Source organism: Equus asinus, chromosome 4, assembly GCF_041296235.1.
Source record: "Equus asinus isolate D_3611 breed Donkey chromosome 4, EquAss-T2T_v2, whole genome shotgun sequence".
Classification (NCBI taxonomy): Eukaryota; Metazoa; Chordata; class Mammalia; order Perissodactyla; family Equidae; genus Equus; species Equus asinus.
Window position 1 is genome coordinate 64,693,927 of NC_091793.1, and position 17,586 is coordinate 64,711,512.

Below are 17,586 nucleotides of genomic sequence, written 5' to 3' on the forward strand. Positions count from 1 at the left end.
TTATAAAACCTCTTCTAGAGAAGGATTTGCCCCAGCTAACCCTTTACTATCCTTTCTCTCGTCATCTTTTTTTAAATCTGTGAGCATTCTTAACTTTCACTAGTCTTTTCAGAGGTATATTTACCACTGAAGCATATCAAAGTCACATTAAAAATATTCCTAGCTCCTCATAACGCAGTGTCTCCCATACTATTCCCTGGCGATTAGGTCTGAGGCCTCATACTGTGACCATACTGGGAACAAGTTGTAGGGATATCAATTCTTAATTCCTCATAGAGGCATTTCAAAGTTTGCAAATGGAGCCCCAGCAGAAAGAAATATAAATGTAAGACTACACAAAAAGGGAATTGAGAGTCACAAAATCTAAAACTTGGAAAGAAACTCAGAGGTTATTTTTCTCTGCCATCTATTACTGAAATTCTTGGCATGGTTTCTCCAATAAATTATCATTTAATTATTATTTGAAGACCTCCAATGACAAGGAATTCACTATCACTCAAGATATTTTACTCTATTATTGTAATCCCTGAATTCCTGGGAGATTGATCCTTACAGTTAGGCAAAATCTTATTTCTAGTTAGATTGCTTGAGAAACCTGGGAAACTTGACTTCTTTGTGTATCTAGAGTATCTTTCAAAAAGTTTCGGGCAATTTTTGAGCCTCTCTCTTTTTTCTTACCGTGTTTAAACAGCACCCAATCCTGCTTATCTTTTTTGGTCTCCACAGTTCCTGACACTGTGCAGTGGGACTAGCAATTAGGCAGAGAGTCGACGCAAGAGTGAAACGAATGAGCACATATTTCAGTTGTGTCTCTCTGGAAGAAAGAGACAACAGGAAATGTCCAGGATCCTAAGTCACTGAGTCATCCACCACTGCCTACTGTGAAAAGAGTTCCCTAGAGCAGTGTAGCGGGTGGGGGCTGTGATTCTCTCTGAGGTTGAGTGGGGGCGGGGCACTCCATTCCTGACCAGGGTTTGAACACCCATTTCCCATGAGTTAGACTGACCTTCAAGGCCTCCTCGTTTACCCTTACACTGAGATCTAAGCTTAAAACAAATGAATAAGTAAACAAGGCACAAGTGTCTCCTTGCTTTCTGCATTTAGCCAGGGTTTAATAAATGTAAATGCCGGGGCCGGCCTGGTGGCACAACAGTTAAGTTCTCACGTTCCACTTCGGTGGCCTGGGGCTCACCAGTTTGGATCCCGGGTATGGACCTATGCACTGCTTGTCAAGCCATGCTGTGGTAGGCGTCCCACATATAAAGTAGAGGAAGATGGGCACAGATGATAGCTCAGGGCCAGTCTTCCTCAGCAAAAAAATAGGAGGATTGGTGGCAGATGTTAGCTCAGGGCTAATCTTTCTCAAAAGAAAAAAAATGTAAATGCCTATGGGGTCAGGTAGAGCTTTCAGTGAAGTGAAGCATCAGAGTATAAGAAAATAGGGGATAGGGCAGAATTCGAGAATGCCTTGGCAGCTAAATAATTCAACTTATTTAAATGCTGTGTGTTGCAAAAAATAAACACTATTAGTTTAGCCCTTCTGGTTAAGAATAAAGAAATACACTACCAGACTCTGGGAGGGAGGAATGAATCTCTGCTCTCCTTACTTGCTATGGGATTTTAAGTGAGTTATTTAATGCCTGCGTGCCTTAGTTTCTATAATCGTAAGATACTGAGTATATTAATACCACCAATCATACAGGGTTGCTGCGAGGATTAAATGCTGTGTATATTAATTAGAATAGTGCCCAGGAAAAAAAAATATATATATATTTATAATAAAGTATACAGAGTAATATATACATGATCTGATATGGTTATTCTTGTTATGCATTGTCTGTACCATAAGCACGGCATGGCAGGCACAAATGTGCCTGTGGAACTATACACAAAACATGCTTTGGAGAAAATCTGGCATCTTAGTGCTCTGTCAGTATCTTATTATCATCCAACCATGTCATAGCAAGATGATTTTCTTTACAGGAAAGACTGCTTGGCTGCTTATTAGGAGACCTGGCCTCTGGTTACAGCTATGTCATGGCTTAGCTGGCTGGCCCACATCAAACAGTTAATCCATGACTCAGTGTCCTCAGCCAGCCTTAGGGACCTCACAGAGACATTATGGGGGCAATGTTTACAAACTGGAATGTTACTATAATGATCCTAATTATACAAAGTTCTGCTGATAAATAAGATCTAATAACCCATAACATTTTTCTTTTTCTTGTAGAGTCTTCAAGACCAGATAATCTTGGAACAACCAGTCATCATCCTAGTCTCTCTCTTTTTTTCTTCCCTTCCATTTTGCTCTTGGAATGAAGGAGTCCTGTTACTTTGAGTTAGCCATTTTTGTTATTATTGTACTTCAGGCCTGATTCAACCCACAGGCCCACCAGTTTTGATCCTTGCTTGAGCCCCACACATCATTCTTTATTTTCAATGTCATAAGTAGTTGGAAAGCAAGATGACACAAGGAAGAATAAATCCAAGAAAAATTAGAGCAAGAGAAGTATCTAGAGTATCTATCTAAGGTCTAGAGAGGGCATGGTGTGTGCTGCATATCACAGGCTTCCTTTCTCCTACCTCCCACCACCGTCCATCTACCCCAGACTCATCTTATTATACTAGCAAATTACAGGAGGAGGAAAGACATATTCTCGATCACAAGAATGTGTTCTTTGAGACCATACTACAAAGGTGTCCACATCTTTACCTATTCTTACATTGTTCCATCCCCTAGGATTTTGATCTCATAGTGTTTTTGGCCATGACTATATCAACAGTCCTCATCACTCCAGAGTGAAATTGAGTAGTATGAGAAAAAAACTGACTTCCCCTAACAGCTATTAAAATTGATGTCCTTCACCATTCCTTGTATGAAGTGGGTTCCAGCTCCTTTATCAATCTAATCTTTGCATAGTCCATTTTGTCCATACTCTTTTCAAAATCTGATTCTTAGAACCGAACCCCATATTCCACAAGGTTATGACTCACATATAATACTTTTCTTCAAGACCTGGACAATCAACTTCTATTAAAACAGCCTGCATTTACGCTAGTTGTTTTAACAGCCCTCTCAGTAAAGGAGACTGCAGCAAAGATGACAGGATATATGTGATGAGTGCCCTTCTGAAATTCAGATAGGCTTATGATCTTCTCCTTTACACTTAATGGATTCCAGCACAGAATAAATAATAAAGAATTACTGCTACACAGTTGAGGTAGATTAAAGTCAATGCATTTGAGACTTTGGCAATGATTTGACACTGGCCCTGAATACCAATTGTACTCATAAAGGTAAAGTACAATCAAGGGTTTGGCTGGAGGTCTGGAAATAAGCTGCCCTGATGGGACCAAATTTAGGTTGAAATTATGCAGAGTTCTGGAGGGCATGCACTGTCCCTCCATCCCAGTATGACATTCCATCAGGCTTCATGCCATCAGTACTCACCATTCTTGCAGAGCAGGACAGCCAGGAAGTCCTGAGAAGAAGAATTGATATAGAGCAAGAGGCTGGGTGCCTGGGCTGTCACAAAGCTAAATGCAATGTTTTCCTTGGATGGAGCTGCATCTGCGTAAATCGCTGAGGATGACAGGCTTATATTCTTGGTCACTGGGTATGGTTCTTGAAACATGTAAGTAACCGAAGTGCCAGACTCAAAAACAGCAGAAACCTCTGCAAAATATAAGAGGGGAAAACATGCACTAAAACATTTAATCTACTATTCAAGATAGCAACAATAGTTTGTTTATTGTTTCCTATGCACCAGGAACTGTGTCAGGTTTTTTACATGAATTATATAATACGCTTCCCACAGTAATTTTGAAGCAGCCGAAGTCATTATTCTTATTTGAAAATGAGAAACATGAGGCTTACAGAGGGTAAGCACCTTGGACAAAGTTGCTTAGCTAGGAGAGAGAACTCAGATTTGAATTGCTAAATTTAGGCCCAGTTTAACATGCATTTGCAAAATAACTACCATGTGCCAGGCTGATTTCTCGAGAAGCAAAAACAACATGTCCCTGCCTCCAATATAGCATACTTACTTTCAAAACTTAGATCTTAAAAGTTCTGGTTTTGTGCTTTTCTCGTCTGTAAGGAAGATTTTGTGGGGGGGGGCAGGGGGTGGAGATTAGCCATGAACTAACATCAACCACCAATCCTCCTCTTTTTTGCTGAGGAAGACTGGCCCTGAGCTAACATCCGTCCCCATCTTCCTCTACTTTTTTATATGTGAGACACTTACCATAGTATGGCTTAACAAGCGGTGCATAGGTGCACACCTGGGATCCGAACCAGCGAACCCTGGGCCGCCAAAGCGGAACATGTGAACTTAACCACTGCACCACTGGAAGATTTTGAGTGGGATCTAAATTACTGAGAGTAGGACATTGGGAAGGCAGCAATAATTCTCTGTGGTGTTGGGTTAAGTGTGAGGACTCATGGAAAGAGAGAGAGGAAATCCACGGAAACAGTAGAAAAGGCGCAGGTATCCAAATCATGCACTCAATCTTTTAGATGTCTAGGAATTGGTATTCGGTTCCAAAAAAGAACAAAGACCTGGGCAAATAGGTCTTCCTATGGGAAACAATTCCTACAACACAATACGTTAGATAGAGTTCTGTCACCACCATGAAGAAAGGAGGTATGTATAAACTGATGACATTCAATTAGCAGGAGCATGCAAATCACCCAGTCCTCTCTGTATAATGTCGTCGCTCCAACTGTTATCATTTTACTTTAGTAAAACTAGCACAGGGTTTGGCCTCAGCACTGGATCTGAAACTTCAGTTGATTTCATACTAGCTGTGTGGTCCCAGGCAAGTCAGTGAGCCCTGTGGAGATTGTTTTCTCATCTGGCGAATGGGAACCATAACACTTACCTCAACAATATTTCTGTATGAATAAATGAGATGATATGTGTAAAGCACTTAAGAGAGTTACTCACCACAATTTCAACTCATAGACTCTCCATATTAGAGGAGAACTTAACATGAACCCATCTCTATTTCCTTCATAAAACAGATCTGTTTATTGACTGTACATCCATTCAAATGCTGAGACTTCCTCTTTTTCAATCAAGGCTGCTCTTAAGTTCACTTTCTTTTTTTTTTTTTTTTTAAAGATTGGCACCTAGGCTAACAACTCTTGCCAGCCTTTTTTTTTTTTCTGCTTTATTTCCCAAACGCCCCCGGCACATAGTTGTATATCTTAGTTGCAGGTCCTTCTAGTTGTGGGACGTGGGACGCCGCCTCATCGTGGCCTGACAAGCGGTGCCATGTCCGCGCCCAGGAATCCGAACCCTGGGCCGCCGCAGCAGAGCACACGAACTTAACCACTCGGCCACGGAGCCGGCCCCTTAAGTTCACTTTCAATTTTATCTCTATACAGTGTCAGGGTATGGAGGACAGTTTCCTCCGTAGAACAGCATAGCTTAGATCTGGCAGCACACCTCCACCATAAAAATAGCACAATCTCCATGAACCCTTACTGGCGTGATTAACTTTTCTTTTTTCTAAATGATTCGTGGAATGTTCCTAATTCCCCATGAAATTCTGTGATTGAATTGGTGGCACCTAGAACATAATCAAACCTGGCTCTTACTTCTTAATTCTATTGCAAATTTGCTCTACCTTTGTGAAAATTCTATAACAGCCTGTAGCAGTGCCCAAAAAATTAAAGTTGCATATTTATGCATATTGCTTAGCAGATTGGGAATACCAGTTCATTTAACTAAAGGTTCAGGGAAAGTCTTTTGCATTTATCATACAGGTTACATCAGTACTCCTGATTACAAAGATATGCAGCCGAGACTTGTGCCAGTGAGGGTTCTAGTTAATCATTAGCATGACTCAAACATTTTCCTTGAGCAAATTTCCTTGGGGACATTTGGCCTGCATTTTGAGCTACCATCTCCTACTTAACAGAATAATGGCTTTTATTTGATATTTGTGTGTATGTTCAAATGTGAGTACAACTTAGAGCATTTTGTTATTAATAGCATATTAGATATGGGCATATATGTTACAGTTTTTTCTTTATTATATATTTACTACATATGTTTCTTCTTACTTAAGGCAGGAAATTAAAATGAAGAGCATTGTTTAACTAGAAATGTCCTACCAAATGTTTGTCCTCTCTCTTCCCCTAGCTTTTATTTCTAATTATTTTTCTTGTTTAGATATTTTCAATTTCAACATACAACTAAATTCAGCATAATGCCTGGAGGCTATTATTTTCTAAATTTCCTACATTTTGTGATCTAAGAGTTTAAGCTCTCTGATCATATTTAAGCTCTCTGATTTGTCTGAACATACAAAACCATTGGGATAAATGGAAGACAAATCTTAACTTGAAGGTGATTACCAATGGCCATCACGCTATCCCCGGACCACAATAGCAATATTAGCAGTATCCTTTGAGCTATTCCTTGATGGAAGGGATTGTGCTGATTATATTCTGAGAAGACAGGACACACATTTTAAAACAGTACACCCATAGAAGGTAACCTTGAGTGTGATGTGTGAGTGACAGAGGAAATGATTCCCAGAGTTGGATGCCTCCATGGGCCATAGTAGCCCGAGAAGACCTAAAAGAGAAGCTAGGCATCAACCAGGCTTTACAATGTGGAATACACTAAAAGAAGTAGCTGGGAGACAGGGTGATGCTGGAGAGGGTATGTGTCTCTGAGCCAGCTGTGGAGTCTCCTTGTCGCAGAAACTGGAACCTGGCTGTGCCCTTCTCCAGCTCTCTCAAAAATTCCACCCAACCTCATGTTATTCAAATATAAATAGGGATGAATTCGATCTTGTGGTGGGTAGAAGGATTGGAAGAAATTAAGTAAAATCATGGCACATAGTAGAAACTCAATAAACAACAGCTGGTCTTAATAATAGTAATATAATTAAATTTAGAATTAGAATAAGCATAAAGACAAGTCCTGGGTAATGAGTCAGCGAGTGGTTACTTAGAAATCAGTCAGGCTGTAATTTATTTAGGAAAACATCAAACTAAAAATAAATTAAACAAATGGCAATTTTAAGGCTGAGTAGATATTTCATAATATTAAAAACTTTTTATAAAATTTTTCTTATGATAGTGTTCCTGAGGATACGTGTTTTTATGAGTCCTTATCTTTTAGCAATACATATTGCAATATTTATAGATGAAGTGATGTGATATCTGAAATTTGCTTCAAAATAATAAAAGAGGAGGAGCAGACGTGAGCATATAGATGAAATAAAAATGATCATGAGTTGATAATTGTTGAAACTAGATGATGCGTGCTTGGGAGTTCTGAAACTCTTCTCTCTACTACAGTGTATCATTTAATTTTTCTATAATAAAAAAGTGATATAAGTTGGCAGGAAGTTAAATATAGGGAATTTTTTTTTACAAGTTTTCGGCAATTGGTAAAGGGTACCTAAATATACATGTTATTTTTTCACTGAAATTCCATTACTAAGGAAATTATATGTTTATCAATTTGTTTATCACAGTATTATTTATGTGCAAATTTGGGACAATGTGAAATTCCAAAACAATAACAACAGCAAGCATTTAGTGAGACTTTATATGCCAGGCACTATCCCAAGTTCTTTGTGAAGTGCTCATTGAATGTTCACTACAGCCCTTTGTAAAGGATTCCTGAATTTGTCATGTTTTATAGATGAGGAAACCAAGAAATCATGAGGTTGAGTTACACAATCCATACCACACACTGTGGATTGTGGATGAGCCAAAATCTGAACATAGGCAGATCTGGTGCCAGAGTCCCACTATTGCTAAGTTATAATGCTCTGGTGATAGAATGGGTTAAATAAACAGAGGCAATTTCACCAGATGGAATACATTGCAATCATTAAAATTGATGAATTATACAAGATTGCCTCTGAAATGAAATAAAGAAAATTCAGGATACAAAATGTAATGGACAGAATTATCTCAGCTATATTAAATGCAAAGAAAAGAGCTAGAAAGAAATCAGATTTTCTTTTTAATGGTTGTCCTTGAGTAATTAGATTGGGTTTTATTTTTCTAGATTCCTAAATGTATTTCCAATAGAATTCCAAATATATTATCTGATTTTTTAATTCAAAAACTTTAAGTGACAACACCATGGCAGCCATACCCAGATCCATCAGATAATGGTGGCAGTGGAGGTGGGCTAAAGATAAGCACACATCCACAAATGTGCTGAAATAACTGAAAATGCACATAAAAAAGAATGAAGTTGACCCCTACTTCACATGATATACAAAAATTAACTCAAAATGGATCAAAGACTAAATGTAAGAGCTAAAATTAGAGAAACTTTAGAAGAAACTATAGTCATAAATTTTCATGACCTAGGATTAGACAATGATGTCTTACACATAACAGCAAAAGCACAAACAACAACAAAAAATAGATAAATTATGCCTCATCAAAATCAAAAAGTATTGTGCTTCAAAGGATACTATCAAGAAAGTGAAAGAGGAGAAAATATTTGCAAATCATATATCTAATAAGGAAATCATATTCAGAATATACAAAGAATTTCTCTAACTGAACAACAGAAAGAAAAATAATCCAATTAAAAAATGGTCCAAAGATTTGAATGGACATTTCACCAAAGAAGATGTACACATGTCTAATAACTACATTAAAAAGTGTTCAACATTATTAGTCGCTAGGGAAATGCAAGTTAAAACCACAATGAGATACCATTTCACACATTCACAGTAGTGTGTCTATTATCAAAAAGACAGACAATAACAAGTGTTGGTGAGGATGTGAAGAAACTGGGATCCTCATACATTGCTGGCGAAAATGTAAAATGGAGCAGCCACTTTGAAAAAGTTTGGCAACTCCTCGAAAAGTCAAACAGGAAAGGAAGAAGTGAAACTGTCGCTGTTTACTGATGATATAATACTATATAAATAGAAAACTCTGAAGACTCCACTAAAACACTGCTAGAACTAATAAACAAATTCATTAAATTTGCAGGATACAAAAATCAATATACCGAAATCTGTGGAGTTTCTATTCATTAATAACAAACTATCAGAAAGAGAAATTTAAAAAGCAATCCCATTTACAACTGAATCAAAAAGAGTAAAATATCTAGGAATAAATTTAATCAAGGAAGTGAAAGCCCTGTACATTGACAGTGATGAAAGAAATTTAATAAGATACAAATAAATGAAAAATATTCTGTGCTCATGGATTGGAAGAATTGATATTGTTAAAATGTCCATACTACTCAAAGCAATGTAGAGACTCAACGCCATCTCCACCAAAATTCAAATGGCATTTTTCACAGAACTAGAAAAAATAATTCTAAAATTTGTATGGAACCACAAAAGATTCTTAATAGCCAAAGTAATCCTAAGATGAACAAAACAAAAGATATCAGGCTCCCTGATTTCAAAATATACTACGAAGCTATAGCAATTAAAACAGCACAGTACTGGCATAAAAACACACACAGAAATCAAGGGAACAGAATTAAGAGCCCAGAAATAAATCCACACATATATAGATAATTAATTTGCATCAAAGGAGCCAAGAATATACAATGGAGAACGGACAGTCTCTAATAAATGGTGTTTGGGAAAGTAGACAGCCATATGAAAAGAATGAAACTAGACCACTATTTTAAACCATACACAAACATTTAACTCAAGATGTACGAAAGACTTGAGTGTAAGACCAGAAAACATAAAATTCCTAGAAGAAAACGTAGGTAGCAAAATCACTGACATTGGTCTTAGTGATGGTTTTGTGAGTATAACTTCAAAGGCAAGGGAAACAAAAGCAAACGTAAACAAATGGTACCACATCAAACTAAAAAGCTTCTGTACAGCAAGGAGAGCCATCAACAAAACAAAAAGGCAATCTACTGAATGAGAGAATATGTATGCAAATCTGTATCCTGCAAGAAGTTAATATCCAAAATATATAAAGAATTCTTATAACTCAACAACAAAAAAGCAAACAACTCACTTAAAAATGGGCAGAGAACCTGAATAGACATTTTTCCAAAGAAGATTTATAGATGGCCAACAGGCACATGAAAAGATGTTCAACATCACTAATCATTAGTGAAATGAAAATCAAAACCACAATGAGATATTACCTCACTGTTGAATGGCTATTATCAAAAAGAAAAGAAATAGACATGATGTGGATAGAAAGGAACTCTCATACATTGTTGACGGGAATGTAAATTGATACAGCCACTATAGAAAACAGTATGAAGATTCCTCAAAAAATTAAGAATAGAACTAGCATATGATCCAGGTATTCCACTTCTGAGGACTTATCTGAAAAATATGGAAACACTAATTCATAAACATGCATGCACTCCTATGTTCATCACAGTGTTATTTACAATAGCCAAGATATGGAAACAACTAAAGTGTCCACTGAAAGATGAATGGATAAGAGGATGCTGTATATATATATATATATATATACAGAATCTTAAAAAAGAAATGATGAACAAACATAACAAAAACAAACTCATAGACACAGAGAAGAGATTGGTGGTTACCAGAGGGGAAGTGAGTTGGGGGAGGGCAAAATGAGTTAAGGGGGTCAATTGTATGGTGATGGATGGTAGCTAGAATTTTGAAGGTGATCACTTTGTAGTGCATACAGATGTCAAATTATATTGTTCTACATCAGAAACTTATATAACATTATGTACCAATTTTACTTCAATTTAAAAAACAAACAAAAAGTTTAACTTATAGTTGCTATATGACCCAGCAATCGCATATCTAGGTATATACCCAAGGAAACAGAAAACATAAGTCCATACAAAAACATGTACAAGAATATTAATAGCAGCATTTTTCATAATAGCCAAAGGAATAAAAAATGTCTCAATGTCTATCAACTGATCAATGGATAAACAAAATGTGGTGCATTCATACAATGGAATACTAATTTTGAAATAAAATGGGATTCAGTATTGAAAATTCTGCAACATACATGAACCTTGAAAACATTATACTATGCAAAAGAAACCAGACACAAAAAGACGACATACTGTATGTTTCTATTTACATGAAATATCCAGATAGGCAAATCCATAGTGACAGAAAATAGATTAGTGGTTTCCAGGGGGTGGGGGAAGAGGCAAATGAGGAATAGCTGATAATGGATATAAGAGTTCTTTTGGGGATGATGAAAATATTCTGAAACTAGGTAGTGATAATGGTTGTGCAACTTTGTGAATATGCTAAAAACTCCTGAATCGTACATTTTAAAAGGGTGGATTTTATGGTATGTAAATTAAATCTGAATAACAAAAAGATAGAAACACACAAAGCAAAGAACTACATATTTGAATCCTATTAAATACATTCCTGTACAGAATAAAATCAGGGTCATAAAGTGGAAAAAGGAACGGAAAAGATGCTAGATGGACCTCCAGCTCTGACATTTATTAGCAAGTCATTAAACCTCTGTGATCTTCAATGTTCTTATATGTTAAATGCAGATATTACTATCTTCCCTACTAGATTGGAGATAGGAATTAATGTTGTACTCAATAATTACTAGCTAATATTATGATTACTATTCCTTTGTAAAATAATCAGGAAGTGGGTCAATGGACCACAGGTAATATACCTGGCATTGGTAATGGACAAATGTCCCTAATTCCACCCCAGATATTTCCAGTATTTGCACACCCTAAAAGATGCATGCCATAGTAAGTTAGCATACAAGACTACCCCAGTAGAGAGTACCCTTTTTCAGGACCGTCTTGTAGCTAATGGCTCCCATTTCAGTTCCAAGCCACATTTCCCAAAGGCAATTGGCATGGCTAAAAGACTTGGTTAAAAGCTTCATCTTACATACTTTGCAACTGATGAATATAAAGAGAATCCTTTCATTGGATTTATGAGATAGGGGGAAAAATTTGGAAATAGTGAAGTATGAAGCAAGCTGAAAAGGCTAATCACATATTTATCTATTTTGCTTATAGATCAAAATAAAAAGTAGAAAGAGAACACCGAGGAGATTTCAACGAATGCAGTCATAAGACACAGTGGCATAGACACAAGACAATTAATAGGACCTGTTTCAGAGAAAGAAATTAATGAAAAGTTAGGCTGAATCTGGAACAACATGATCTACGAGATATTTGAACAATGTCTCTGGAGAAATGCAGAGAGGTCTATTGTTCCTTATTTTCCAAACAGAAGACTTGGGTATAGAGCCTGTGAAACAATGTTACAATACTTTACTGACTGGGCCTGGTAGTGTTTATCCTGCATTTGCTGCTTCTAGCATGTGGGCCCAGTCTCAGGGTAGCATCAATTTTTCAGGGAAAGTTATTCAGAGACATCCCCAGTGTGACAAACCAGTAGCACTTTCCTTGTCTTAGCTCACGTTAAGAGCCTACTGGGATGGGACCAACTTTATTTCAAGCTCCCAGGCAGGGCCCAACACTCTGTTGGCCCCAAAATTTGTACCATTAATTTTCTCCCAAGGAGCACAATGCTTCCCAGGAATAACAGGTAAGTAATTCAAACTAATTTGGGAGGACAATGCAAAGGAACTAAGAGCTTAAATTACAGAGGCCTTCACAGAGAACACTAAGAGCTTTTTTCTCTACTGTTTTTAAGTTTCAACAGAAAGTTGGACTAAATAAAGCATTGCTTGGTAGAGGTGCTTGGGAAATGTGCTTTAACGAATTGATGGAAATTATTTACAATTGCCATAATTGTTGGTATGTAAATGGTGTTTCAAAGAGTTTAAAACATTTTATTTTAATAGTTTAAATGCTGCTTTTGAAATATTGCTTACATTATTTGCTCAACAAACTTTTTTCCATCAATAAAATAAGCTTTAAAATTCTGCCAAGATTTATAGGAGACCAAATCTTTTGCCCCTCTATTTGAAAAATGCTACTTATTTATACTGAATAGTGAGATTTTATAGTTTGTAGAGTTATCTTGAATTTATCTAAAGAATTTACACACTGACAATCATTCCTTGTCCAACATATATATCCTTCATGGTTAGCTTTGCATTTGTCAATGCAATGAATTCATAAAATTAGGAGAAGATGTGGAAAGGCCCTGGAGCAGGAATTTTGACCCTTGTGTTCCATTTTCAGGCCCCGATGAACTAAATGTGAATGTCCAGGCAGAGCTTTTAAAGCCTCAGTCATGCCACTCATGTCACCTGCGTGATACGTAAATTTTATTAGATACTTGATATTGATTTTACTAACTTATGCACACTCCCTCTATTGTAAACATGATTTAAGATGGCTTAAGGGACTCTAAGGTTCCTCCAGGGATAGATTCTACAATATTTTTTATTGTATTTGTGGACAGAACAATGGAACTGGAAAGGTTACTGCACCCCGCCATTATCCCTCTGATAGAACAGGAATGAGAGTTCACCTCTCACAGTACTCAGCTGACTTTCAGCCACAGAGAGCATGTGGCCCTGTTACCATCCACCCAGATGAACCATGCTGCCAGAGTCCACACACAGTGATAGTGAATGTATGTTATGTCGAGGAACCATACAGAGTGTCTAAACATAGGGGAACTGAGGGATTACTCAGGGCATAGGTATCCTACAACCGACCACTGCCTGTACGCCTACAACACATCACGGTGGAAAAGCAGAAGCTCCTACTGTACCTTTTTTGCAAAAGGGCCCTTCATATGGTGAATTGGTGCAGTCGCAGAAGTATCCACTGTGCTTCTCCACACACTGGCCCCCGTTGTGGCAGATACTGCCGTAACTGCTGCAATGGCCTGGGCATCCTGGCCGGACTCCAGACGTGACCTTTGCCCTTTCTTCCAGGTCAAGTTTCTGCCCATTCAAGAGTAAGGAACGTATGCAACCCAGGAAGCCCTTCTGTCTTGATGATGTTCCCCCTACATGGTGAAAAAGAAAAGAAAAAACCTAAGAGACTATAGGGTTCAAATTTTTTAGGTTTACTATCAACATTAGTAACAGTTAACTATTGTTCTATTGTCATGCTCTGTTGGACTTTTCCATTAAAGTTTCCAGTGAGAATTAGGAATTCAAAGAGCCTGGGAAAACTGCATGTCTTTCCAGGCTGGAAAACCCACCTCTCCACTCCAAGAAAACTAAAAAAAGACTATAGGGGCCAGCACCATGGCCTAGTGATTGAGTTCAGCGCACTCCACTTTGGCAGCCCAGGTTCAGTTCCCAGGGCGTGGACCCATACCACTCGTTGGTGGCGACTCACATACAAAATAGAGGAAGATTGTCACAGGTGTTAGCTCAGAGTGAATCTTCCTCAAGCAAAAAGAACATTCGTAACAGATATTAACTTAGTGTGAATCTTCCTCATCACAAAAAAATAAAAAAGACGATAGTTTATGTGGAATCCTGCACATTACATGTTTAAGATAGAAACTTCAGGTGGCCATGTTTCTTTCAGATGAAATAAAACTGTTCTTGGTCTACAGCAGACGTTTATCTGAAGTAGAATGCACAGAGTGATACTGCCCCTTCTGGCAAAGTTAGAAGCAAGCTGTTATGTGCATCAAGTTAGAAAACTTCAACAAATTTTGTAAAGCTTTTGCAGCACACTGCAATGTACTAGAAAGCAGGTGGACTTTAGGACCAGACAGACATGGAGTCAAACTCTACCTCACAACCCAATTAGCCATATTGACCATTGAATATCCTAAGCATCAGCTACTTGATCTGTAAAATAAGAGCAGGTCTATTTAATGTGTTTATAGTAAGGCTTAGCTAAGATTATGGAATACATTATACCCTGAACCACTGCTCTTTGCTATCTCTCCTCTCGAGCCTTCAGAATGGCTAGAACCAGTAGGTTGCTAATATATATATACACTCATTGATTCTAGAGATTACATTCACATTATTCTTTGGAAGTCAAATTTCTCCTTCTGGAATACAGAAGAGGATTGTAACCCAACTTTCTGCTGAAGGTACAGCCTCAAGATTTCAGAGAGATTTGCAGTGCTCATTGCAAATTATTCAAAAACAGATTCGATTCAAAGTGACAGAATATTTTTTTACTACTGAAATCTGAGATTCTACCAGCCTAAACCTCTGATATCAAAAAAATGTGTACTGAGAGACAACAAACCAAGAAATTAAGCTAAATCCCATCAGCAGATATTTATTTGGTGTTGGGAGTTCTGGAAGAGCCCAGAGAAGACACAAATCTGCCCTGCATTAAAGCACACAAATTCTATTCCAAAGCCAGTGCTTTGGGCTCAAATCTACAGTCATGGATAAATGGAGGACACACTCAGTTCTTCAAGGTCTACAGGTGTACTAATGGAGAGGAGGAGAAAGTGCATTAGAAGACAAGGGCAGGACTGACTTGTCATTTACTTTCTGTATATGTCATCTCTCTTTTCTGAACCTCATTCATTTCTAGTCCCACATGCTGCAACTTTATTAAATCTTGGTCTAGCAAATGAACAGGTCAAAGTATATACCACCAAGTATATATCACCAAGTATATATCACCAAGGTGGATACAGATGTTAATTCCAAATCTGTTGTCTCAGATCAAAAATATAGATGTTAATCCCCGATTTCAAAACATACTACAAAGCTACAGTGATCAAAACAGCATGATACTGGTACAAAAACAGGTCCACAGATCAATGGAACAGAATTGAAAGCCCAGAGATAAAACCACACATCTATGGACAGCTAATCTTCGACAAAGGAGCAGAGGGCCTACAATGGAGAAAAGAAAGTCTCTTCAACAAATGGTGCTGGGAAAACTGGACAGCCACATGCAAAAGATTGAAAATTGACCAGTCTTTTTCACCACACACCAAAATAAACTCAAAATGGATCAAAGACCTAAAGATTAGGCCTGAGACAATAAGTCTTTTAGAAGAGAATATAGGCAGTACACTCTTTGGCATCAGTTTCAAAAGAATCTTTTCGGACACTGTAACTCCTCAGTTGAGGGAAACAATAGAAAGAATAAACAAATGGGACTTCATCAGACTAAAGAGCTTCTTCAAGGCAAGGGAAAACAGGATTGAAACAAAAAAACAGCTCACTAATTGGGAAAAAATATTTACAAGCCACTTATCTGACAAAGGGTTAATCTCCATAATATACAAAGAACTCACACTGATTAGCAACAAAACAACAAACAACCCGATCAAAAAATGGGCAGAGGACATGAACAGACATTTCTCAAAAGAAGATATGAATATGGCCAATAGACACATGAAAAAATGTTCATCATCGCTAATCATCAGGGAAATGCAAATCAAAACTACACTAAGATATCACCTTACACCCGTTAGATTGGCAAAAACATCCAAAACCAAGAGTGACAAATGTTGGAGAGGATGTGGAGAAAAAGGAACCCTCATACGCTGTTGGTGGGAATGCAAACTGGTACAGCCACTATGGAAAACAGTATGGAGATTTCTCAAAAAGTTAAAAATAGAAATACCCTATGACCCAGCCATCCCATTACTGGGTATCTATCCTAAGAACCTGATATCAGAAATCTCAAGAGTCCGTTGCACCCCTATGTTCATCACAGCATTATTTACAATAGCCAAGACGTGGAACCAGCCTACATGCCCAGAAACTGATGATTGGATAAAGAAGATGTGGTATATATACACAATGGAATACTACTCAGCCATAAAAAAAGACAAAATTGGCCCATTCACAACAACGTGGATGGACCTCGAGGGTATTATGTTAAGCGAAATAAGCCAGTCAGAGAAAGACGAACTCTATATGACTCCACTCATAGGTGGAAGTTAGTATATTGATAAGGAGATCTGATCGGTGGTTACCAGGGAAAAGGGGGGGTGGGGGGAGGGCACAGAGGGGGAGGTGGTGTATCCACAACATGACTAACAAAAATGTACAACTGAAATCTCACAAGGTTGTAATCTATCATAACATTAATAATAAAAAAAAATATAGACGTTAAACAGGAAAAAAGCTGCAAGTTAAAGAAATGAATACTTAACCTGAAGAATTTCTGTTATTAGCCAGCCTGGCAGGATGGATAAGAAAATAATTGGATATGAAGATGGTGGGAGTATACGGCGGGAGTAGGGAGGATTCTGCCTCCCCTGAATCACATCAGGTCATCAGACCCATAAATATATGTAAGGCAGTCACCGGAGGCATCTAAAGACTGAGACAGAACATTCCTAAAGGATTAATTTAATCTCTTATTCTGAACTAATGATAAAACGCCATTGTATTTTCTGCTCTGATAAGTGATACGTGAGCAAGCCAGGAGGTCAAACCAAAATTGCATTCTCCTGTCTGTCTCAATTTTAGTGAGTAAATCTCCTTTTAACCACAAGATAAATCAATTATAAATACAAGCAGATAATAGAGGAAGGTTCATTATTTCTTTCCTAGAGATTGCGTAGAATAAGGAGGGGAGGATTTATGTAGTCAAATGTTTTGTTTTATTTTTTTCCCTTATTTTGTAGTCACTCCCTGTGGTGGATTTGAATAATTCTTCATATATCTTGTTAGTGGCATTTTTCTTCTAGCAGAGGGGAGAATGCAAGATCTATTGCGCATTTTCTTGTGTGTGACTTAGTCAACAT

The 17,586-nt window shown here is 37.6% G+C and overlaps 1 protein-coding gene across 2 annotated transcripts in view; it reads right to left on the reverse strand.

Moving 5' to 3' along the window:
* The window catches only part of CNTNAP5 (contactin associated protein family member 5), a 767,582-nt gene that overhangs the window by 83,388 nt on the left and 666,608 nt on the right, over nucleotides 1–17,586 (reverse strand). For both annotated transcript variants that reach the window (XM_044769171.2, XM_070507397.1), the window contains exons 18-19: nucleotides 13,657–13,896; nucleotides 3,452–3,676 (exon numbers count right to left, since the gene is read on the reverse strand). In XM_044769171.2, coding sequence (XP_044625106.1) covers nucleotides 3,452–3,676; nucleotides 13,657–13,896 — 465 coding nt within the window. The remainder of the gene's footprint in view (nucleotides 1–3,451; nucleotides 3,677–13,656; nucleotides 13,897–17,586) is intronic.